Source organism: Trachypithecus francoisi, unplaced genomic scaffold, assembly GCF_009764315.1.
Source record: "Trachypithecus francoisi isolate TF-2019V2 unplaced genomic scaffold, Tfra_2.0 Lachesis_group8, whole genome shotgun sequence".
In the NCBI taxonomy this organism is placed as follows: Eukaryota; Metazoa; Chordata; class Mammalia; order Primates; family Cercopithecidae; genus Trachypithecus; species Trachypithecus francoisi.
The window spans coordinates 62082628-62108457 of NW_022681473.1; the positions used below are offsets into that span (position 1 = coordinate 62082628).

Here is a 25830-nt window from a genome sequence, read left to right on the forward strand (position 1 = left end):
GTGAATATTAAAGAGATACCACATGGAAAACACTTGGAACCAAACCATGTCTGGCATGTAGCAAGTACTCAATAAATGCTAACTCTTCATATTGCTGCTGAGATTAAGAATGTTTGAAGTGACCAGGCGTGGTGGCTCATGCCTGGAGGCTGAGGCAAGAGGGTTGCTTGAGCCCAGGAGTTCAAAAACAGCCTGGGCAAAATAGCGAGACCCTATCTCTTAAAAAAAAAAAAAAAAAAAAAAAAAAAGCTTGAAGCCTGTTGAATGCTGCCTTGTTTGTGGAGCATCAGGTATGTAGAAGAAGAGTCCTAGCCAAAGCTTTGAAATGACTGCTGTAAGATCCCAATTAAATGTTCAGCCTCCTACTGTCTTCTTCCTTTCCTCATGCACCTACTCAACAAGCAATTCTCAAGCCTGTCCTGCGCCTCTATGGTGGCTCTGTGCTTGGAGCTCCAGTGAGCCCACCAGAAGCTTACTATTATCCCTGCCCTCCTGGAACTTACATTCTGAAAGGAAAGCAAACTCATCATCCATGATACTGAGGACAAGGCCAGGCAGGAGGCACCACAGCCAATCTGCAAGGACTTAGGAAGGAAGCAGTCTCTGCAGCCTGTTTCTTGTGATCCAGGAAGACCAGAATTCTTCCTCAGCAACTTCCATCTCTCCTTGCCACGGTGTGTCCCAAGCACACAAGCGATGCCATCATTCCCAGCTGGTTCTTCTCTCCCTGTTAAGCCCCACTTGGGCTTTCCCAGTCTCCTTGGATCAAAGATTCTTCAACTACTTCCTCTGAATCAAGAGTCTTTTCTCTTAACCTTTCTTGTTTTGTCTCTGGCTGTCACTTTTTCCCCTGTATATACTACACCTACTTCTCCTCCTAATCTTTTACTCAGTAAATATCTGGAACATCACAAGTAAACAAGTATCTTGTAAGTTTACATTTCACACACATAAGGCCAAGCACTCCCTGGGGACAAGGATTGTCTTGTTCAACTGTGTAGTTCCCACAACACCTGGCTTAATACTTCTCTGTGCCCCAAAGGAATATATACATGAAGAAGTGGGCTTTCATCACAAATTCCTCAGGGTCTACAACAGAAATAAGCTTTTTTAACTGACCATTTTGTTCTAACAGTCTCTGATCCCCACTCCAGCTGAAGGTGCTTGTATTTCCATCCTCACCCATTAGCTGGCCAGCCCAGGGCCAAAGCTAATGGGTGAGGCCAGCTAATGGGTGAGGATGGAAATACAAGCACCTTCAACATCTGCTACACCAACTTCTTCCTGGTGGGTTTCCCTGGACTACGAGAGTGGTGGCCCTTCCTGGTCCTGCCTCTTGACTTCCTCTATGTGACCATCATCTCTGTCAATGCCCTGGTCATCCACATGGTGGTTGCCCAGCAACATCTGCATCAGCCTATGTATATGCTCATCACTCTGCTCCTGGCTGTCAACATTTGTGCTCCACAGCCATGATACCTAAAATGCTGGAGGACTTTGTGCATTGTGCTAACCCCATATCACTGCATGGCTGCCTGGCCCAGGTGTTCTTTATCTACTTCACCTTCTTCCTGGACTACAACCTCCTCTGGCCATGGCCCTGAACTGCTACGTGGCCATCTGCCACCCACTCTGCTATTCTGACCTGATGACCTCCCAGCTGCTGGGACTGCTGGCCATTCTTGCCTTGACATAGAGCCTGGGAGTGGCAGTACCCTTGGTGGTATTAACTGCAAAAGACCGATTCTGCTGGACAGCAGTGATTCGACACTTCACCTGTGAGTACATTGCACTGCTGAGCATAGCTTGTGGAGACCTGACCTTCAACTGGCTGGGGTTGGCTATGTGGTTGGTCACTGTAACCTCTGATCTGGTCCTGCTGGGGACCTCCTACACCTACATCATCTATGCTGCCTTCCAGATCTCTTCTTGGGGAGCCCAAGCCAAGGCCTTACACACGTGTGGCTCCCACTTATTGGTCATCCTCACCATCTACCTCTCTGGTATTTCCACTTCCATCATCTTTCGAGTAGCCAAGACTGTGTCCCAGGATGTTCAGAATCTACTCAGTGCCATATACTTGCTGCTTCCAGGGGCCTTGAATCCTGTCATTTATGTCATGAGGACTAGGGAGATCCAGCAACATGGAGAAGAGATGCTCTGTGGAAAGGAAACAGCTCAGAAGGCTGGGGAGAAGCCAAAGAGGCTGCAGAACATGAGAGTGGAAACTGCCAGGGTGAGAGGACTTTACTAACTTGGGAAGTTGAGGCTATGATCTCTGAGAAGAGATAAGCAGGCAGTACTCAAGGACAGGCTCAAATTTCCTCAGCAGATTATGGGCTCAACAATAGGTTCCGTCTTGGTCAACTGTTGCTTGTTAAATTCTTAGAATGTTCTTTGTTTTCACACCCAGTAATAAAATGGCATTTACCTGTCTATCCTTCTTAGTTTATTTTCTCCATCCTCTTTCTCCCAACTCCTGAGAAAGTCCCAACTAATATCTAGATGTATGGGGCTTCACTAAGGGAGTCTTATAGAGCAAGTCATACACAGACCACAACCTGCCTGCCCTGAACACCCAGTCTGAAACAAATAAACAGGCAGGCACTTCCCTAGGGCCCAGTCTCTCCCAAACATAGCCTAAGCTTGACATGAAGTTTATTCTGACCTAATACACAGGTCAGCCTGAGGCTTCCAGTCTAATTGAGGTAGCAGGCTGGGTTCTAGAGTCCAGTCAGTCCCAAACACAGGTGAGGTCCTTTCCTGAGATCCCAAAGCTGTACAGGCACACAGGTCAAGTTTACCCTGTGATGTCCTGTCTAACCCACACAAATAGGTCAGGTCCTGCCCAAGGGTCCCCAGTCTGTCATACGCCCAGACCACATTCTTCAGGGTCCCAGTCTGACCCAAAGACCAGAGGAGACTCTACCCTGGGGAATCCAAACTCAGTCAAACACACAGATCAGATTTTGAGGCCTCCATGCTGACCTCAGGCACACAGATAGGGTCCTGCACTGGAGCCCAAGTCTGACCCAAAGACCAGACTAAGCCCTGATCTGGGATCCAGATCCAAGTCGGAACCAAAGCTGTAGTCAGGCCATTCTTCCCTTGACAGCCAATGTGATCTACCTAAAAGCTAACTCCTGCTTAAAAGACTTGTACAGCTCTGGCTGGACACAGTGGCTTACACTTGTAATCCCAGCACTTTGGGAGGCCAAGGCAGGCAGATCACTTGAGGCCAGGAGTTTGAGACCAGCCTGGCCAACATGGCGAAAGCCCGTCTCTACCAAAAATACAAAAATTAACCCGGTGTGGTGGCGTGTGCCTGTAGTCCCGGCTACTTGGAAGGCTGAGGTAGGAGAATCGCTTGAACCCAGGAGGCAGAGGCTGCAGTGAGCCAAGATCAAGCCACTGCACTCCAGCCTGGGCAACAGAGCGAGACTCTGTCTCAAAATTTAAAAACAACAATAACAAAAAAGCAACTCCCACAGCTCCTTATCATCTACGGAAGGGAACAGTGTTCAGGTAACGTCCCAGAAAGGGGCTGTGGTGCCTGCACACTGCACAGAATCATCTACTAAACAAGCCTGAGTTTTCTCTTCCTCTGTCAGTTGATCATAGGGAACTCCCCATGAGGCCATAGGTGTAGGCTGAGGAAGAAAAGGCAGTGTAGCGGAATTGGAGACCTCAGGCTTTTGGTCACTTCTTCATGGTCACTTGTGCCTTCAGGATTTGCTTGAGACTGATTTTGTATATATCACTTCCATTTTGATGATGGACTGCTGCTGTGCATGCTCAGTTTTATGGCAAGTTGAATCAGACAGCAGCCAGCTCAAGTGACATGGTAATGTGGTGGCGCATGGTTAAGTGTTCAGTCTCTACTAAGGTGAACCAAAAGCTGTTTCTCAAAAGGAGAGTAGTTATGCACAGGTAATGATGGCAGGGCTTTGGTCCAAAATCCTAAGCGCCTGTCCTGTGATTCACTTACAGGGGTCTGCCAAAGGCTCCAATAAGCATCTCTATCTGCATGGCCACTTCAAGCACGATTGGATCTGAGGGATCAGATGGCCCAAGTAGCAGAGAAACTTCCCTGGCAGCCTGGACCTGTGGCAGTGCCTTCTCTTGTTCTGGGCCCCAGAACTAGCAGCTTTTGGTAAACAGGATGGAGTAGCATGCCCCAGTGTGCTGCTCCAAATGAAACCAAAATTCAATGGGAGTAATTAGATTTCAGAGTGGCATATGTAGGCACTCGATTGTCATAACCAAGCTGGAAATGGTTACCATGGTTTTTTACCTCCAAGACTCAAAGAGGTACACTAAATATCATGCCTCTTTGTTGCTTGTAGGAGGGTCAGATGCAACAATTTATCCTTCACCTTAGAAAGGGTATCTTGACATGCCTCACACTAGATGCCTAGAAATTGTCCTGTGTAGAAGGTGGTCCTGAATTTTAGTGAGATTTCCCACCTTCTGACATGCAAATATTCTACCAATGAGTCTAGAGTAGTCACTACTTCTTGCTCACAGGTCCAATTGATATAATGTCACCAATGTATTGGACCAGAGTGATATCTTGTGGAACAGAAAGCTGTTCAAAATCCTGTAAACTAAACTATGATGTAGGTTTGGAGAGTTTATATACCCATGAGGCAGGACAGTGAAGGTGTATTGCTGGCCTTGCTGGCTGTAAACAAACTTGTTTCAGGTGGTCTTTACTAAGGGGTATGAAGAAAAAAGCATTTGCCAGATCAATAGCTGCATACCAGGTACAAGGATATGTGTTAACTTGCTCAAGCAATAGAACTGCCTCTGGTTGGAGTCGTCACCCAGTTAAGCTTATGATAATCCATTGTCTTTCTCCAAAATCCGTATCTTCTGCAAAGGCCAGACAGGTGAGTTGAATGGGGATGGGGTAGAAATTATTTCTGCATACTTTAAGACCTTGATGGTGGCACTAATTTCTGGCATCCTTCCAGGAATGCAATATTGATTTTGGTTTATCATTTTCCTAGGTAGAGGCAGTTCTAGTGGCTTCCACTTGAACTTTCCCACCATTATAGCCCTCACTCAAGTCAGAGAACCAATATGGTTGGTTCTCTGTGTCCGTTGCTGAGTGTATCTATTCCAATTATGCATTCCCGAACTGCATAGTGAAATAACCACAGGATGGTTTCAGGGATCCCTGGAGCCACTGTGAGACAGACTGGAGCTAAAACTCCATTGATCACCTGATCTCCATAAGCTCCTACTCCAATTGGAAGACCACAGTGACATTTTAGTTACCTGGAACTAGCTTACAGTCTGTGTCCAGTAATCTTCAAAAGGTTTGATTATCTCTTTTTCCCAATGTAGTTACTAGTAAAAGGCCATAGATCCTTCTGGGAAAGGCTGGGAGAAAGATTTAACAGTATATATCTTTGACAGTGCAGTGGGATCCTTCCTCAAGGGGACTTGGTCTCCCTTTCATTTGAGGGGTTCTGGGTCTGTAAATCAGTTCAAATCTGGGAATTGATAGAGGGGCCATAATTCTGGTTTTATTATTCAAATTAGATTTGTTCACTTAACCTAAAACTCTTCTGCTTATATAGATCAAGTTAGAATTTAATAGATTCCCCATGTATTTCACCTCGAGGAACTCTGTGATCATCTAGCCAAACCATCTCTCTGTGAGTCAGACTTGTTTTTTTTTGTTTTCTTTTTGGAGACAGAGTCTCGCTCTGTCACCTAGGCTGGAGTGCAGTGGCACCATCTCTGTTAGGCAGGAATCTAGACCCAACATGGCGGTGTTACCCGGCGTAGCAGGCCTTTTGTTAAAGACTCCCTTCACCTTTGTACATACCCGCAGACTTACATGCATCAGAGTTCTGGCTGGGCAACCACACTCCCCCATGACTTGCAGCTCACCTGCATTCCACAAGTTTGTAAACAGCAGTTTCAGTTGACAGTTTCCAAAGACCACTTCCTCATGACCCTTACTCAACTCCTGCCCTAGTAGTTTCAAGACCCCCCAGGCCCTGTTTGCACAACCAGCTTTCCTACTTCTCGGGCTATAAAAAGCCCCTACCCTCCTCCCTCAGCGTGACTTCCTCGGCCCACGCCTTTGGACCGTGTATCGTTCCCGGTTTGGCTCCAGCCTCAGTTTACCTTTACATTTGGTGCCAAAACCCGGGAGGAGACCCCTCCCCAGACCCCTGCTAGGTCAGGCAGGCTCTCCTCTCCCCGAGCCAGGTTCCCGGTTCGGCTCCAGCCTCAGTTTACCTTTACACTCAGCCAAGACACAAAACGAAAGCAGCTCATTTTCTTCTGCAAAATAGCATGGCCGCAATATAAATTGGATAATCAGTCTCAGTGGCCTGCAGAAGGCACTCTAGACTTTAACATTCTCACAGATCTGACCAACTTCTGCAAGAGACTAGGCAAATGGTCCGCGATACCCTATGTTCAGGCCTTTTGGGACTTGCGTTCTCGCCCAGATCTCTGCGCCCAATACTCGTTAGCTCAAGTTCTGCTCGCAAAGTCTCTTCCCTCGAGCAAGGAGAAGGATGATTCCTCCTCTTTTTCTGAGCCTACTGATACCCTATCCCAGCCACCCCTCTGGTCTCCTGCCCAACCTCCTCCTTACCCTGACCCACTGTTATCCCCATCCTTGTCAACGCCTCCCCACCCTTCCCCTGCTCCTGTGCTCTTACCAAACCCGACAGATTCTGTCTCCCCTACCTCCACCTCCTCCCCTTCCTCACCTGTCTCAGCCCATACTCGGTCCAGGACCTACCTCCTGCGTCCCTTACGAGAGGTGGCAGGTGCCGAAGGAGTAGTCCAGGTCCATGTGCCGTTTTCATTGGCAGACTTGTCTAAGGTTGAGGAGCGTGCAGGCTCCTTTTCGGCCAATCCTACTCGTTATATCAAAGAGTTTAGGTAACTATGCCAGGCATATGATCTCGCCTGGCACGACCTTCATGTCGTTATGACCTCAACCCTGTCTCCTGAGGAGCAGGAACACATCCTAGCGGCAGCCAGGCAGCATGCTAATCAGGTTCATTTAACTTACCCTGCCATGCCAGTCGGCACTGAGGCAGTGCCCTCGGCTGAGCCCAACTGGGACTACCAGGTAGGGCAGGCAGGCCACCGCCGCTGAGACATGATGGCTCGGTGCCTTCTTGCTGGCATGCAGGCAGCCTCTAACAAATCAGTCAACTTTAACAAACTAAAGGAGGTAGTCCAAGGCATATATGAAAATCCGGCTGTTTTTCTTAACCGGCTGACTGAGGCACTTATTCAGTATACCCGCCTTGACCCTGCCTCCCCTGCAGGAGGAACCGTCTTGGCCTCATATTTCATTTCTCAGTCAGCCCCTGATATCCAAAAAAAATTTTAAAAAGGCGGAGGAAGGCCCTCAAACTCCCATCCAGGACTTAGTCAAACTGGCCTTCAAGGTCTACAACTCCAGGGAGGAAGCAGCTGAGACCCAACGACAGGCCAGGCTAAAACAGAAGGTACAACTCCAAACCCAGGCCTTGGTAGCAGCCCTGAGGCCAGCCGGCTCCAGGAGCTCCCAGAAAGGAGGTACTTCCCGAGCGCCATCTGGTGCCTGCTTCAAGTGAGGCAACGACGGCCACTGGGCCATGCAGTGCCCTAACCCAAAGGAGCCAACTCGCCCCTGTCCGAACTGTCGGCAGATGGGCAACTGGAAGTCAGACTGCCCCGACCTAAGGACGGTCGCTGCGCCTCCACGTGATGACCCTCCTCCAGGTATTGGAGGCGCCTTCCAGCTCCTCGACACTGACGAAGATTGAAGAGGCCCAGACTTGGGGACCCCTCTCACTCTCACCGAGCCCAGGGTTATGCTCCAGGTAGCGGGTAAGTCCATATCCTTCCTTATGGACACGGAGGCTACCTACTCTGTTTTGCCTTCCTTCAGTGGCCCCAGCCACTCCTCCACTGTCACAGTCATGGGAATTGACGGCACTCCCTCCACCTACCGCCAGACTCCTCCTCTGTCTTGCCGCTTGGATGGCTCCCTCTTCTTGCACTCATTTCTTATCATTCCTTCGTGCCCAGTCCCCTTGTTAGGACGAGATCTCCTCTCCAAGCTAGGGACCTCAGTTCACTTCCGACCCAACCCCTCCCCACACCTCGTGTTCCTCTTCCCCCTTCTCTCACCTGACAAACCCCGCCAGGCTGACCCCCACTCCCGTTTCCAGTCCCCATTAACCCTAAAGTGTGGGACACCTCCACCCCGATTATTGCCCAGCACCACACTCCGGTCCGCATTCGGCTAAAGGACCCTTCCAAGTTCCCTTCTAGACCCCAGTTCCCTATAAGCCTCATTGAAACTCTCCAGCCTCCTCAGGATGTGGAAGAGATCTTGTCCTTCCTAGGACTGCTGGGCACAGTGAGTCTTATCCTGTGGCCCGACTCAGGACCTTTAAGGCCTACATCAAGGTCATAAGCAGCCTCGTGAACCTGGCCTCTGACATCAGACAACAGGAGGAAGCCATCTCAGCTCTAGCCCAGGCAGCAAGCCCCAGGACAGCAGCAACCCTTTTTCCTGGCTAACCTTAGTCAGGGAAGGGGCTCAAGTGGTACACATGGCCAAGGTACACAACATTTCTCATTGTTTCTTGTGTGCAGCCCTGAATAAGCCCCCACTGGTTGCGGTACCTTTACCCAGCCCTTTTAACTCCTCTAACCTAACCCCCTCCTTTCCCCTTCCCCGCCAAACTACATCAATGAGTCAGGACTAGTAGAAACCAATCTCCTCACTCTAGAAGATTCAGGAAAGACTCCACCAGAAAAACCTCAGATCAAGGCCCTCACTTAGGTGGTGGCAGTCGTCTGTGGCCGGTTAAGTCCTACCCTTTCTAAGCCCCTTACTAATCATTGGCTTCTTGCTACTCATAGCTCCCTGTGTCCTCTGCTTCATCCAGGACCGCATGAAAGAAATCTCCCGAGTCGCTTTCAATCAGATGCTGCTCCACCGCTATACCCGAGTTCCGACCTCCGAAGAACCCCACGACGACCAGCCAGATGAACACGTCGCCCCATTCTCTTATTAGAAAGAGGTCAGAATGTTAGGCAGGAATCTAGACCCAACATGGCGGTGTTACCAGGCATAGCAGGCCTTTTGTTAAAGACTCCCTTCACCCTTGTACATACCCGCAGACTTACATGCATCAGAGTTCTGGCTGGGCAACCACACTCCCCCATGACCTGCAGCTCACCTGCATTCCACAAGTTCGTAAACAGCAGTTTCGGTTGACAGTTTCCAAAGACCCCTTCCTCAGGACCCTTACTCAACTCCTGCCCTAGTAGTTTCAAGACCCCCCAGGCCCTGTTTGCACAACCAGCTTCCCTAATTCTCAGACTATAAAAAGCCCCTACCCTCCTCCCTCAGCCCACGCCTTTGGACCAAGGAACCTCGCCCGCAAGCCCTAATAAAAGGCTATTCTCACTGCCATTTGGCTTGTGTCTTCGTTCCCGGTTCGGCTCCAGCCTCAGTTTACCTTTACAATCTCAGCTCACTGAAGCCTCTGCCTCCTGGGTTCAAGCAATTCTCCTGCCTCAGCCTCCCAAGTAGCTGGGACTACAGATGCGCACCACCACACCAGGTTAATTTTTGTATTTTTGGTAGAGACAGGCTTTCACCATGTTGGCCAGGCTGATTTCAAACTCCTGGCCTCAAGTGATCTGCCCACCTCGGCTTCCCAAAGTGCTGGGATTACAGGTGTGAGCCACTGCGTCTGGCCTAGTCAGACGATTCTGATTGCTGCTTTAACTCTTCTGTCCATTACAGTAACCATTCCCACCTTGCTTTGGGAATTAAGTATCTCTACCCGGCACCATGGGATCCAATTACTCCCACTGAATTTAGGTTTCCCAAATCAGTGGCAGCAATTCCCACTGTAATTTCAGACCTACAGAAAAGAGCAATCACAGAGGTCTTTAAGGATGCTGAGGCTTCCCTCACAAATTTACTTCTCATAGTCATGGTGAAGTGTCCTCTAGACTTCCCTCAGGGTGGGAGAGCTGGTCTTTTAAATGTTAAATCCACTCTTAACATTTCAATCTCCCTAAGCCTTTGAACTACTTCCTCTATAGTATACCAAGGCAGGACTGGCATTTCAACTTCATTTAGGGCAAATTTTGGTTCACGTTTCAACCAAGCAACCAACCAGCTAGAGCAGGAACTTTTTGATCCCCCATGCTGCAATATTAAATCCAAAATCTCTGCTTTGTGGGCCCCTATCAATAAACACTGCCTGATCCAACTTTATGTTCCTTCCACCATTATTACGTACCCTAATATCCATTTCCACACATATTCTCAAACGGGAAGAGTCATGTAGATCTTTTTGAGTGTAGCACACCTCCTATATCTCACTTAGTACCTCACCTTTGGGGCCTGTTGGGACTTGGATCTAGTTACAGGTTTAGAAGCAAAGAGGGGTGGTCAGGGCGGGTCCTGAGGACAATCAGCAGTATCCTGTAAGGCAATTATCTCAGAGGAAGATATTAGTTTCCTCAAGGAAAGCAGTTAATGTCAATTAGATATAATCAGATTGGGTAAATCAGTTACCTCTGCTTCTACTGGCAATGAAGACTCATCAGAATTTAGAGATTCAACATTACCAGCTTCATCAAGATCTTCCCATGACTCATCATTCCAATTTTCATGATCCCATTCATTCCCAGTCAATATCCTCACTTTAGTAGCAAAGGTACCCTGCAAGGCTGGGAATTCAATTTGCATTGTAATTCAGGCACTTGCAAAATGAGATTCTGGGTTTGGTTTCAGAAATCTCAACTCTGCAGCTACAGAAGGTAAAGTTTCTTTCAAACCAGACAGAGAAATGTTCAGGTCTAGTACTTAAGTTGAGAATTCAAATCCCTGAAGTCATCCTTTTCTTTCTCCAATTTATCCAGTGCAATTAAGAGCAAGCAGCCAATCTTATTAGTTTGACAAAAAGGTTTGAAGGTATCATATATCTCTGTCAAAACATTAACTGAATATGCACTAAAGGAACAAAGACTTTGGCGATCATACGTGACAAAGAATAGTCTCTGCAAAATTAGTTTGGGCTGGGCACTGTGGCTCACACTTGTAATGTCAGCTCTTTGGGGGGCTGAGGTGGGTGGATCAGTTGAGGCCAGGAGTTCAACACCAGCCTGGCCAACATGGCGAAACCCCATTTCTACTAAAAACACAAAAAATAGCCAGACATGGTGGTGCACACCTGTAATCTCAGCTACTCAGGGGACTAAGGCATGAGAATTGCCTAAATCCAGAGGCAGAGGATGCAGTTAGCTGAGATCACACCACTGCATTCTGGCCTGGGTGACACAGCGAGACACTATCTTAAAAAAAAAAAAAAGTTTGGAAATGTCTCAAATGGAATACTACAGTCTTCAACATAGCAATGAAACGAAAAACAGTAAGCTCTGGAGTAGAAGAATCTGATTACTGGAGTTACCTCACTATAATAGTCAATTTCAACAACAAAAATCACAAGGCATACAAAATAAAAGAAAGAAAACATGGCCCATTCAAAGTAACAAGAAAAAATGACAGACACCATCCCTGAGAAAGCCAAGACATTGGATTTACTCAACAAAGACATTAAAACAACTGTATTAAATATACTCAAAGAGCTAAAGGAAAAGATGAACAAATAAATAAAGGAAATCAGAAAAACAGTTATTAACAAAATCAGAATATCAACAGAGACAAAAATTAGAAGAATAAAAATTCTGGAGTTGAAAAGAATAACTGGGCCGGGCGCGGTGGCTCAAGCCTGTAATCCCAGCACTTTGGGAGGCCGAGACGGGTGGATCACGAGGTCAGGAGATCGAGACCATCCTGGCTAACACGGTGAAACCCCGTCTCTACTAAAAAAAATACAATAAACTAGCCGGGCGAGGTGGCGGGCGCCTGTAGTCCCAGCTGCTCGGGAGGCTGAGGCAGGAGAACAGCATGAACCTGGGAGGCGGAGCTTGCAGTGAGCCGAGATCCGGCCACTGCACTCCAGCCTGGGTGACAGAGCGAGACTCGTCTCAAAAAAAAAAAAAAAAAAAAAAAAAAAGAATAACTGAAATTAAAAATTCACTAGAGGAGCACAATAGATTTGAGCAGGAAGAAGAGAGAATCAGAAAACTGGAAGATAGGACACTGAAATTATCAAGTCTGGGAATAGAAAGAAAAAATAAAGAAAAGTAAATAACGCCTAACAGACCTATGGAAGACCATCAAGTCGACCAATAGGTGCACTACGGAAGTCCCTATAAGGAGAGAGAAAGGGGAAGAAAAATTATCTAAATAATGGCCAAAAAAAACCAAATTTAACAAACGACATGAATCTACAAATCCAGTAAGCCCAGTAAGTCCCAAGTAGGATAAAGATAAACTCAGAGACCCACACCAAGACACATTACAATGAAATTGTCAAGTCACTAAGATGGCTGTTATAAAAAATATGAGCTGGGTGTGGTGACTCACACCTGTAACCCCAAGACTTTGAGAGGCTGAGATGGGAGGATCGTTTGAGCCCAGGAGATCGAGGTTGCAGTGAGCTATGATGGTACCACTGCACTCCAGCCTGGGCAACAGAGCAAGACCTTATCTCAAAAAACGAAACAAAACAAAAACAAAAATATAAGTGTTGGTGAAGATGTGGAGAAAATGGTACCCTATTGTATTGCTGGTGGAAATGTAAAATAATGTAGCTGCTGTGGAAAAGTTTGGTAGTTCCTCAAAAGTTAAAGATAGAATTACCATAATTTCCAGCAACTGCATACATACCCATACACACCCATGTATACCCCTGTATACATACCCAAACGAATTGAAAGCAGGAACTCAATAGATACTTTTAAGCCAGTGTTCACAAGAGCATTAGTCAAAATTCCTTAAAAGGAAGAAAGAACCCAAATGTCCATCAAAAGATAAGTGGATTAACAAAGTGTGGTAGCCCAGGTGTGGAGGCTCATGCATGTAATTCCACCACTTTGGGAGGCTGAGGCAAGTAGATCCCTTGAGACCAGCCTGGCCAACATGGTAAAACCCTGTCTCTACCAAAAATACAAAACTTATCCTGGCATGGTGGCATGCACCTATAGTCCCAGCTACTTGGGAAGCTGAGACACAAGAATCACTTATCATTTGAACCCAGGATGTAGACGTTGTAGTGAGCCAAGCCAAGATCGTACAGCCTGGGTAACAGAGCAAGACTCTGCCTCAAAAAAAAAAAAAAAAAAAGTGTGGCATACATAAAGAATGAAATTTGGATACATGCTATAAACTGTGAAAACAATACGCTAAATGAAATAAGCCAGACACGTATTCCATTTATACAAGGTACCTAGAATAGGCATATTCATAGAGATAGAAAGTAGAATAGAAGTTACCAGGGACTTAGGGGCAGGGAAATGAGGAGTTAAGGTTCTTATTGATACAGAGTTTCTGTTTGGGATGATGAAGTTCGGGAAACAAATAGTGGTGATGGTAGTATAACACTGTGAATGTGCTTAAGTCACTGAATTGTATGTTTAAACATGGGTAAAATGGTAAATTGTATGTTACGTATATTTCACTACAAGAAAAAGGCATAATTTCCTCCCCGAATTCTCAAAGAACAGAAAATTTTTTTTCAAATTTGACTTTTATATGAAAGTAAATGACAAAATTAATCTCATACAATCACTTAAAAATGTTTATCTTTATTTCAGAATAACCTATAGGACCATACCCAAATAAAGGTCCTATCAGTACTTCTCATGAGTTATCAGTTTTGCTTCTAGAGACCCACCAGTCAAAGCAGTAAAACTAAATCTCCTTAACAAAACTGAAGTCATCAGAAAATCAGTGCTAAAGGGGTGATGAAACTTTACTTAACACTCCCTGTATGCAAGATGACTTATTGCATTCCTAAAACTTCTACTTTGATTCCCAATATATCTGTTTTTTTTTTTTCTTTTTTTCAAAAGCATCGTTTTGGTGAAAATTCCAATACATGAGTTAAAAAAAAAATCATTATCATCGTAACAGTACTTTAAATCAATTATTCCTTTTGCCTGCAACAGGGTCCAGCAAAGCCTTACCACCTCAAGCAAAATCCACTACACCTATCTATGCTCAAGAAGTAGTTTGGCTACTGAAGACATGCTGGTCTCTTCCAAGCCTTTCCTCAGGATCCACACATCAGACATTCATCTCTATTTTCCAAAGAGCACACCATGGCTGCTGTGTTCCTCTCCTTCTCTTCTTCCTCTTTTGATACCTTTTCCTTATCTTTTAGCTTCTCCTTATTTAGAGTGAACTGGATTGGATTAGCCGCTGGTCTCGTCCTTAAATAATACATCCCAGTCTTCAAACCCTACAAGGAAAGTAAAGACAATGATTAGGAGAAACTCTGTGAGAATACTAGACATTCCTGGCTGGGCGCTGTGGCTCACGCCTGTAATCCCAGCACTCTGGGAGGCCGAGGTGGGTGGATCACTTGAGGTCAGGAGTTTGAGACCAGCCTGGCCAATATGGTGAAACCCCGTCTCTACTAAAAATAAAAAATTGCCCAAGAGGGGTATTGCATGCCTGTAAATTTCAGATACTTAGGAGGCTGAGGTTGCAGTGAGCCAAGATTGTACCACTGTACTCCAGCCTGGACAACGGAGCAAGACTCCGTCTAAAAAAATATAAAATAAAATAATAATATTAAAATAAAATAAAATAAAATACATTCCTGGCCAGGCGCAGTGACTAACACCTGTAATCCTAGCACTTTGGGAGGCCGAGGCAGGTGAATTGCTTGAGACCAGCCTGGCCAATATGGCAAAACCCCATCTCTATTAAAAATACAAAAATTAGCCGGGCGTGGTAGCACACGTCTGTGATGCCAGCTATCCAGGAGGCTAAGACATGAGAATCGCTTGAACCCAGGACAGAGGTTGCAGTGAGTTGAGATCACGCCACTGTATGCCAGCCTGGGCAACAGAGTGAGTCTCTGTCTCAAAATACATACATACATACATACATACATACTTACAGACAGACAGACATAAAATAAAATACATTCCCATGAACCAGATCAAACTTTTTTTAAACTTGGAATTCTATCTCCTCTAGGAGTACTCTCAAAAATGCTTTGCGAGTCAGACAGAAATACCCTGTTCTTTTCACCGCTAAAACAGGCTTATCTCTTTGGAATGGTCAAACATTTTTATTCTTTTGTCTTTGTTTTTATGTATATGACTTCCAAGTTTGCCCAAGACAACATGTCTGCCTTAGGTTATAACTATTTAGAGAGCTAGACTGTGTCTCTGTATAACAACAGACTAAAAGACTTCAAAGATAAAGATCATCATCTTCTATTCAGTATCCTCAGTGCTGGCACCTACTAGATGTTCAATAAATGTTAAATTAAAAAACAAATTTATAATTCTACTTAAATACCCAATACATTATCAGGGAATAAGAACATAATCTAAAATCACCGACTTTACAGCTGGCAATGACTAGCTAAGTAATCTGGCTTTCACTTTATAAAGTGAGAAAACAATGGATGTTTTCGAATAGTGGGTTGACATGTGCAAAGTTTTATTTGAGGAATGGTGGTAATGCACACAAAATGGCTGGGAGCAGAGATATTAGAAGGAATAAGGTCAGTTTAGAATAACAGCAGCAGAAAAGGAAGGAAGATATTTAAGAAATAATACAAAGGAACAGTCAACATAACTTGGTAATTATACAGAGAGTAAAGGAAGGAAAGGATCACAGGTAACTCCAAGTTTTCAAACCTAAGAAGGAAATAAACCTAACAGAAAGAAGAAAATCCAAGGCAAGACCTTGATCTAGTACAAAAACCATGGATTGGTTTTAACATTCTGGATTTGAACTTAAAGAACTTCCAGGTGATAATTTTTAATGGGTAGCTAGAACATAAAATCATTCCAATGTCAAAATATCTCAAGCTGGCAATTAAGTCCTCCTTGATATTCTCTACCAACCTGCTTCCAGCCGTAGAAGTGCATACTAGTGAGTTTGCCATAGTTAGGCTCAGCAATGTGGATATTCAAAGATTGGCTTTGATCAATGAAAGCACCTCTCTCAGCTGCCATCTTGAGAACGGTTTTCTGAGAGATTTCCCACACAGTTTTATAAAGTTGCTTCAGGTCATCAGGAATTTCTGGTATGCTCTAAAGAAGGAAAACCAAATGTTTACTTTACTCCAGTTAAAGAAAGCAGTGTATAATTAATAGAATAGTGACACAAGGTTTGACCCTGGTTTTACTTCCTCAGATCTGACCTTACTATTCAGTATCATATGATATGACCCTTATCAAGTTTACCAAGACTATTTAGGAAGTTGAACAAAACCCCATCTAACCAACCAAATATCAATCTGGTGACAGTAATTTCAGCATCCCTTTTTTGTTGGTTTTTGATTTCCAATATATCTGTTTTTGAGAATTAAAAATTGGTTTATGACCCAAATATTCATTCTTCTAGAGGCACTTAAAGAAAGGAAAAGTCAGAGCTAAGCAGCAATAAATGACCCTTGAGTTTTGCAGAAAACACAAAAACTAAGGGCTGTAATTCACAGGGATCAAGGGAAGCAATGAGATAAAACCCTTTAAATAAGCTAGGATTCCAAACTCCCTTTGGAATACAAATAAATCAGGTTTTCTTAGGTCTAGGGTTAACTTTCATTAAAATACACAGACTAGCTCATGCTAATTTCTGTCATCAAATATGGAACTGTTATAGGACTCATCATCTGTGTTGCTAAGCAGACCAACATTTAGCCAGACACCTCTATCTGCAAATAAATGCCTCTTGACTCTTAGTTGCAAATATTTACACTATTTGTGACTCTGTCTTTTGGACTATCAGTCCTCAACCATGATTTTTAATTAAGTTTGACTCTCTTAATTTCAGTCTATCGATGATCCCCCAAATTTTGATGTACTTTGGAATCACCTAAAGAATCTTTAAAAAGTATTAAGGTCTGAGACCAGGCACGGTGGCTCATGCATGTAATCCTAGCACTCTGGGAGGCCAAGGCAGGTGGATCACCTGAGGTCAGGAGCCTGGCCAACATGGTGAAACCCTCTCTCTACTAAAAATATAAAAATCAGCCGGGCGTGGTGACAGGCACCTATAATCCCAGCTACTTGGGAGGCTGAGGCAGGAGAATCGTTTGAACCCAGGAAGCAGAGGTTGTAGTAAGCCATGATCCCACCACTGCACTCCAGCCTGGGCAACAGAGACTTTGTCTCAAAAAAAAAAAAAAAAAAAAAAATTTATGTCTGGCTCCTGCTCCTAAACATTTAATTGGTAAAGAATGCAACCTAAGCTTCAGGATTTTAAAAGTTCCCCAATTGATTCTAAGATGCAGAAAAATTGAGTACTACTACTTTATATTATTGCATAAAAACAAGATGGTAAGGGCTATGTACAGATGTGTGCAATCCTAGCGCAACAATGAAGAGGTGAACAGAGCTACATAAGCAAAGCCTAGACGAACACAATGAAGTCATTTTCTCCATTGTCTGGCAAGAGTGAGGAGGTACCACAATGTCCAACTCAGCCCCTACAGAGCACATTTCATTTTCTTTCTATACCTGAATAGAGCCATTGCATGCAATAATCTGGTTTTTCATCTCTTCATGCCATAGGCCCCGCTCAGTAAGATCTTTCAATAAGTGAGGATTTACAATCTGAATGGAAAAGCAGAAAATATATGAAGAAATAAACAACAGTGACAGCTTAGAAAAGACTACAGCTTTGAAGCTTAAACTAAAATCACTTAAGAATTATTTAATGCTAGATTGCTTGGTAAATTCTATTTTTTACAAAAATGAGACATCAATGCCACCACACAAAAGCTATATTCCTTTAAGATCTTGACATCTGTTATTCAAGAAACAATATAATTAGCCAGGCATGGTGGCGCAGCACGCCTGTAATCCCAGCTACTTGGGAGGCTGAGGCATGGGAATTGCTTGAACCTGGGAGGCAGAGGTTGCAGTGAGCAGGATCATGCCACTGCACTCCAGCCTGGGTGACAAAGTGAGACACTTTCTCAAAAACAACATCAACAACAACATTGTGGTGTGGTAATCATTATATAATATATACACATATCAAATCATTATACTGTATACCTTGGATTTATACACAATTTTTATTGTCAATTATACCTTAATAAAGCCGACAAAATATTTTAATTAAAAAAGAAACATATAGCATTTGCAAAAGTGAAAAGAATAGCATCTAAGATGGGTAAATCTATAAATAACTTAGGTTAAAAAAATTAGAAACGTATCCTTCTCAAACTTTACAGAACTTTATTTCAGGATATCTGGAAATTCACAAATAGTCTTTTAAATTGAGGTTCTCAAACCCTAGCTACACATAAGAATTACCTGGGAACCTTAAAAACAAACAAACAAAAAACCACTGGTCTCACCCACCATAAATTCTAATTGGTAACCAAGTCTGAGAACCACTGCCTTAAATGATACTTCTTTACATATTTTGAGTATCCTAACTTAAGCATCTGGGGGAAGTTATAGAATATGTCATTATGATTACATAATGGTTAAACATCATGTTAACTCTACTATCAACAACTTACTTTCATACATAACCCTCAGTAATTCATTTTTTCAACAAATTATTTATTAAATGCCTATTGTGCTGAAATATCAATAACAAATAATAATATTGGAGATGAAGATGACTCTCTTTATCAAAGCTTTGCACCCAAACTAAGAAAATGGGCAAATTAAACACGAGTGAGCATTTACTCCCAACATTAGGCTTTCAAAAAATCTCCCTGTAGGGCTGGTTGTGAACTGCTCACCTGAAATTCTCCTGACAAGACTCTGCGAGTATAGATGTTGCTGGTGTAAGGTTCAATGGACTCATTATTCCCCAGGATCTGAGCAGTGGAAGCTGTAGGCATCGGGGCAATAAGTAAACTGTTTCTTATACCATACCTAAAGAAAAGGAGATTATCAGGTTCTAGTCCCAAAGCTACAATCTGCCAGGAAAGCAGCTACTTTAAGTCACTGTAGTAAATATAGATAAATGTAGTAAATGTAAATGTAACATCATACATGCATTGAATTCACATGTTGACTTTCAAATTAAACTACTACAGGCAGGCAATTCCACAGTATGGGTGCTATTATAGCTCCCTCTCCTCTTAAATGCCTGACTCCTAAACTGAATTAGTATAATTTTTATTGTTGACAATCCTTATCATGCCATGATTTATGCCACTTGGACTGTGGCACTCAGGAATCATAACACTTGATACACTATCTTGCCTAGGGAAACATTCAAAGTGCTGTTGAAGCACTCCCCACCTGTATTAGGGTATGCTCATCCAACCCTCATTCTTTTCTAAGTGCCTATAAAATCACTGTGCTAGGCCCCTTCTGGAAAAATAATGATGAGAAAGTGGTCAGAATCAGACAAATATCACCATAATTCTCCATTATCCTGTAAACAGGAAGAAATTATGCTCAAAGTATATTCTTCAATTATAAGTTCCTGGAAGAAGGTTAACATCTTTTGACAAATCAATGCCCAAGAGTACTTAAGAGACAATATACTATCTGACACACTGAGAAATCCCCCATCTGCCCCCAGCTCACCTTCAAAGCTCAGCCTAACTGATACCAATTTTAAAACATTTTTCCTGATCAGGCAGGCACAAATACAAATGTCAAATACAAATATCTGCTCTGCAAACATTTTCTCTGACTTGTACCTTTCCATACACCTTAACTACTTGTCTTCTTAGTCTCAAGTTTTTAAAACACAAAGAGCCTGTATTTCCTACATTCTATACCTATGGATTCATAAGGTGCTTAGCATACAGCCTCATATCCTGATGGAGTCTGTACAACTGGATATAGTTTGGCTGTGTCCCCACCCAAATCTCATCTTGAATTGTAGTTCCCATAATCCCCACGTGTTATGGGAGGGACCTGGTGGGAGGTAATTTAATCACGGAGGAGGTTACCCTCATGCTGTTCTCATGATAGTGAGTTCTCACAAGATCTGGTTTTATAGGGGGCTTTTCTCCCTTTATTCAGTACTTCGCTTGCCGCCATATTAAAGAAGAACCTGTTTGCCTTTCCTTCTGCTATGATTGTAAGTTTCCTAAGGCCTCCCCAACCCTGCAGAATTGTGAGTCAATTAAACTTCTTTCCTTTATAAATTACCCAGTCTCAGGCAGTTCTTTATAACAGTGTGAGAACTGACTAACACAACTGGGTTCTCTACTTTTTAGTTTTTATTATCTTTTCATTTACTTTTTTTGGGGGGTGTTTCTCCACCTTACTCTGTCACTTTGTAGTGAGGTATCAAGCAAACCACCAACTATCTTCATGTCTTTACTGCCTCATCTGTAAAATAGCAACACCATCTGTCTACAGACAGGAAACTGTTGTGAAAAGTCATACATATATGATATATTCAAACTATGGAATTGTCTGTAATAATTAAAAACATTAGATAGATCTACATGTACTAAAAGAGAAAGAGCTCCAAAATAAATCACTAAATAACAAGTCTCAAAATACATCAAGTCTTTCTTTTGAGACAAGAGTCTCAGTCACCTAGGCTGGAGTACAGTGGCACAATCTCGGCTCCCTGTAATCTCCACCTCCTAGGTTCGAGTGATTCTCACGCCTCAGCCTCCCGAGTAGCTGGGATTACAGGCACACGCCACCATGCCCAGCTAATTTTTGTATTTTTGGTAGAGACGAAGTTTCGCCATGTTGCCCAAGCTGGTCTTGAACTTCTGATCTCAAGTGATCCGCCCACCTCAGCCTCTCAAAGTGCTGGGATTACAGACATGAGCCACGGTGCCCAGCCCAGAATACACATTTGATCACATTTATATATACAACAAAACCGTGTGTGTGTACCTATCTGCAAATGTACTGAAAAAGATCTAGAAAAATACACACCATTAACAAGGCTTATCTCTGGGAAAAAGAATAAGTTACTTTTATGGTTTGTTTTCTGAGACAAATGGTTGGCAGAAGTATGAAGAAGGGCTTTTACTTTCTATTTTATTTCTGTATTTGAGCTTTATTAATAATAAATTTGTGTTCATATACTGATTTTGAAATTAGAAAAAAAAAGTCATGTATATAAAAAACTAGGCCATAGTATTTTGAGGGGGAAAAAAATATATATATATATATATAAAAATACAGTACAGGTCCATTTTCTTAAAAGTTGAATTTCCCATGTAAATACACTCTTGGAAGTGTGTGCGTACTCTTGGAAGAAAACCTAAAGGATGACAGACACTAAGATGAACACAGGGTTTCTGGGGGAGGCTGTATTAGTATAATTTTCATTTTCTCTTTCCAAATCTATGTTTTCCTAAATTTTCTAACATGTATTATTTGACTAGGAAAACAATTTTAATTTAACAATTTTAAGGCAAACAGTTTTTTTTTCAAAGAGCATTTTAAAGCTACTGCTTCATTCTCCAAATATTAATCACTTTGCATATGCATTAACCCATAAATGACAAAGTCATCACGATAGAAAACAAAAACAATTTGCTTTGTTATTCACTCTGCAAAACATTCTGCCTGCCTTTGAATCCGTTATGCTTATTAGTTTGAAAGGTCTACAAAAACTCAATTTTAAAACTTTTCTTTCTTATAGTTAAAACATATTACCCTCCAAAACTCTTCCAAAATCCCTTATTCCTATGACAATCAATTCAAACAAAAGCCATTTATATGCCCGATGTAACTAAATTGGGAAATAAATAAGAATCAAAAACATTAAAAAAAAAAAAGGCCGGGCGCGGTGGCTCAAGCCTGTAATCCCAGCACTTTGGGAGGCCGAGACGGGTGGATCACGAGGTCAGGAGATCGAGACCATCCTGGTCTACACGGTGAAACCCCGTCTCTACTAAAAAATACAAAAAACTAGCCGGGCGAGGTGGCGGGCGCCTGTAGTCCCAGCTACTCGGGAGGCTGAGGCAGGAGAATGGCGTAAACCCGGGAGGCGGAGCTTGCAGTGAGCCGAGATCGCGCCACTGCACTCCAGCCTGGGCGACAGAGCCAGACTCCGTCTCAAAAAAAAAAAAAAAAAAAAGCATAGTTGGAAAAAAGCCTTAATGAGAAAGAAAATTACCTAATCTAGGTGTGTTAAGTCCCTAAAATAAGATCAACTAATAATAGCAATTCCTACCAAGTACTGAAATGCTTTCATTGTGCCAAGCAACTTCCAGGTTGCTATATATATATTATCTTACAAAGTTTTTTTCCCAAATAGTTTTGTGAGATAGGCCATTTTAGCCCCATTTGTAATAAACGAGTTTAAGAAGTTAAAATGACATATCTAACTTCTGAAGATCCAGAAGGTGAACCTAAACCCTTCTGCCTTCAAAGCTACTTTACATCTCTTCACTTACTTTGCAATCTTCTCCTTGAGAAGGTTCCAGTCCCATAGGTCTGTAGGAGTAACATTCCACATATCATACTGAAGAATCTAAGGAATACACAACTCAAATTTATTCTACAGCAAGTTAAAACTATGAAAAAAAAAAAAAAAAAAAAAAAAAGACTAGCTGCCATGTCCCCACATCCCAACAAATGCTGTCTTCTAATCAACCTCTATGAGGAATACAAGCTCCAGAGATTTTCCTGTACAAAATTCCATGTAGTCATATTGATCAGAAGCAGGCTAAGAAAACTGATTATCCCACATCATATCTACAAACCAGAAAATTCTAACATTCATAAAAGCATGTGGCTGATACATTGTTTTTTTTACAGTAAAAATGCTACTTTAACCTTGTCTTTCTTCAGTGCCTTCATCTGTCCCTTGATCTGTTTACTTAGCTAAAAACACCTATTTTCCTCTAATACCAGCAGGAATGTCTGAAATAAAATTAACATTTTATATAGAAAAGAATCATAGTACTGACAATAAAGGCAGTGAAGGCAGAATTCTAACACAGCTCCTCAGATTCCCACACCTCGGTGCACAGGCTGTTTATAATCTCCACTTGAGTGTGGACATGACTTGAGAATAGGACGGATGTCACTCCAGTGATTATGGCAAAGGTGAAAGGTTTCTGCAGATGTAATTAAGGTTGCAAATCAGCTGATTCTGAGTTAAATAAAAGTCACTGCTAGGAGCAGTGACTCATACCTGTAATCCCAGCATTCTGGGAGGCCAAGGCAGGTAGATCACTTGAGGTCAGGAGTTCAAGACCAGCCTGGCCAACATGGCAAAACCCCGTCTCTACTAAAAATACAAAAATTAGCCAGGCGTGGTGCCATACGCCTGTAATCCCAGCTACTCGGGAGACTTGAGACAGCAGAATTGCTTCAACCTGGGAAGCAGAGGTTGCAGTGATCTGAGATCACAGCACGCACTCCATCCTGGGTAACAAAGTGAGACTCTGTCTCAGAAAAAAAAAAGGGGAGGGGTGGTGGAGGGGTGGCGGGGAGATTATCCTATATGGACCTGATTTATTAGGTGAAACACTCAAAGAGACTAGAGTATGCCCCTTTTGAAATGAGAGATGGTCTCTCCCACTGGCCTTAAAGAAGCAAGATGCCATGAATCCTTGAAATATATTTTGCCAACAACGAGGTGAGCTTGGAAGAGAACTCTGTGTCTCAGATGAGACCACAGCCCTTACCAACATCTTGAACATAGACCCAGAAAAGAAGGCCCAGCTAAGCTAAGTCTGGACTCCTGACATCTGGAAACTGTGAGATAACGAATGCATGTTTTAATCCACAGAAAATAAACACTGGCAGCATCCCTCTTATATTATTTTAGCAATGACTAGTTCTAAATAAGAGATTAAAACAGAGTATCCTTTTTACTCCAGAGGACAAAGGTACTGAAGTTTCCTATGGCTGGTGCAACAAATTACTAAAAACTTTGTAACTTAAAATAACAAAAATGTATTCTATCATAGTTCTGAAGACCAGAAGCCCAAAATCAACATGTTGGGAGGGCCACACTCCCTCCAGAGGCACTAGAAGAGATTCTGTTCCTTGCCTCTTATAACTTCTAGTGGCTATCAGCATTCCAAGGCTTGTGCTTGTAACACTCCAATTTCTGCCTCCATAGTCACGTTGCTTCCCCTTCTGTGTCTCTTGCAGGACAACTGTCATTAGATTTAGGGCCCACCTGGATAATCCAGGTAAATCTCCTTATCTCAAGGTTCTTCATTACACCTGCAAAAACCCTTTTTTGAACCAAATAAAATGAAATTCACAGGTTCCAGGAATTAGGAGGGACATATCCTTTTGTGGGGTCACCATTCAGCCCACTACAGGTACTCACAGGCAAAAACAATTTCATCCATATACTTACTCCTTTGCTAACTGGAGAGCCCTCATAGGTTTCATATGGGCCCTGCTCCTTGGCAAGGTCACAGCTGGCTTCCAGGGCGCCATAATAAATAGTTTCAAAGATCTGCTTATTCAGTAATTGGGCTTCTGCACTCTCAAAAGGGTATCTCATCAGGATAAAAGCATCTGCCAGACCTTGTACCCCAATTCCAATGGGGCGATGACGTTTATTTGATAGGCATGCCTTTGTGTCAACAGATTTTAAAGAAAAGGAGAAAATATTACTGAACAGGAAAAGCAACATTCTGTACCAAATGAGACAGACTACCTCTTTTTCTCAAACCACTTTACTGACAACCATTTAAATAATGACTTGAAGATCATGACTGATTCCTTTCAATTTGGATTTCAATAATTACCAATAAGCAGAGAAATATATTCATACCTCTGGTACAGGATAGTAGTTTATATCAATAATTTTATTCAAGTTTCGGACAACGACTTTAGTGACTTCAGCCAACTTCTTAAAGTCATATGTGTGTTCTGATGTGACATACATATTCAGGGCCAGGGAAGCCAAATTACAAACAGCAACCTGGAATGCAAAAAACAGGTCAAGAATCACACAATTTTTATTTCTACTTCCTATGTCAACTACACCACCATGTGAGCCTCTAATACTCTCAAGACAATAAAATTTTAAATTTTTATATTTGACTTCTCCCTCTTCATCATTCATCAGTCCATTTCTAAATCCCACTGATTCTATTTATTTCTTCAATACCTAGTCATATGTGTTAGTTATAACATGCATCAGCAAAATAAGATAGAGAATCCTGTGTTCCACAGTACACAGCTCTATTATCAGACATATATCACACTATGTTATAATTAGCTTTTTACATATACCTATCTCATTATTCAGTAGATAAGTGCCCCTACAATATGGTAGCCACTGGCTACATGTATCTATTTAAAATGAAATAAAATTTGAGTTTCTCAGTTGCACTAGTCATATTTCAAGTGCTTAATAGCCATCAGATACAGAACATTTCCATCACTGCAGAAAGTTCTTCAAAGCACCCATGTCCACCTCACCTTCACTGATATTCTGATAAGCCCTTAGCAACAAAGGATTCCAATTTGTGATTTCTGAAAAACTTCTTCCAGTGATTCCTCCACTACACTAGGCAGTGAGCTTCACACAAGGATCATTTTATTTATATCTTTAGCACTAACAACACATCTGGCACACAGTAAGTCTTGATAATGCTGAATGAATACACTTTCTTTTCCATTTTGATTATGACTATCCCAAGCCAAAGTCTTAACTTCTCTCACCTGGACTACTGAAAGTTTCCCAGTTGAACTCTTGATGCCCTTCACATCTACTCCATTCTACACATGTTGCCAAATACACATTTTTAAAATATAGCTTGAATCACAAAAGTCTAATAAATATCAGGGAGAGCCGGG

The 25830-nt window shown here is 42.7% G+C and overlaps 1 protein-coding gene and 1 pseudogene across 1 annotated transcript in view; one reads left to right on the forward strand and one right to left on the reverse strand.

The window, feature by feature from the left end:
* Positions 1-1230: 1230 nt before the first annotated feature.
* Positions 1231-2254, forward strand: LOC117081334 (annotated as a pseudogene).
* An 11439-nt stretch (positions 2255-13693) lies between these two features.
* The window catches only part of RRM1 (ribonucleotide reductase catalytic subunit M1), a 46490-nt gene continuing 34353 nt past the window's right edge, over positions 13694-25830 (reverse strand). Inside the window, exons 13-19 of the mRNA XM_033203857.1 lie at positions 24800-24949; positions 24377-24598; positions 22452-22528; positions 18858-18993; positions 17614-17709; positions 15997-16185; positions 13694-14369 (exon numbers count right to left, since the gene is read on the reverse strand). Coding sequence (XP_033059748.1) covers positions 14181-14369; positions 15997-16185; positions 17614-17709; positions 18858-18993; positions 22452-22528; positions 24377-24598; positions 24800-24949 — 1059 coding nt within the window. The 3' untranslated portion in view covers positions 13694-14180. The remainder of the gene's footprint in view (positions 14370-15996; positions 16186-17613; positions 17710-18857; positions 18994-22451; positions 22529-24376; positions 24599-24799; positions 24950-25830) is intronic.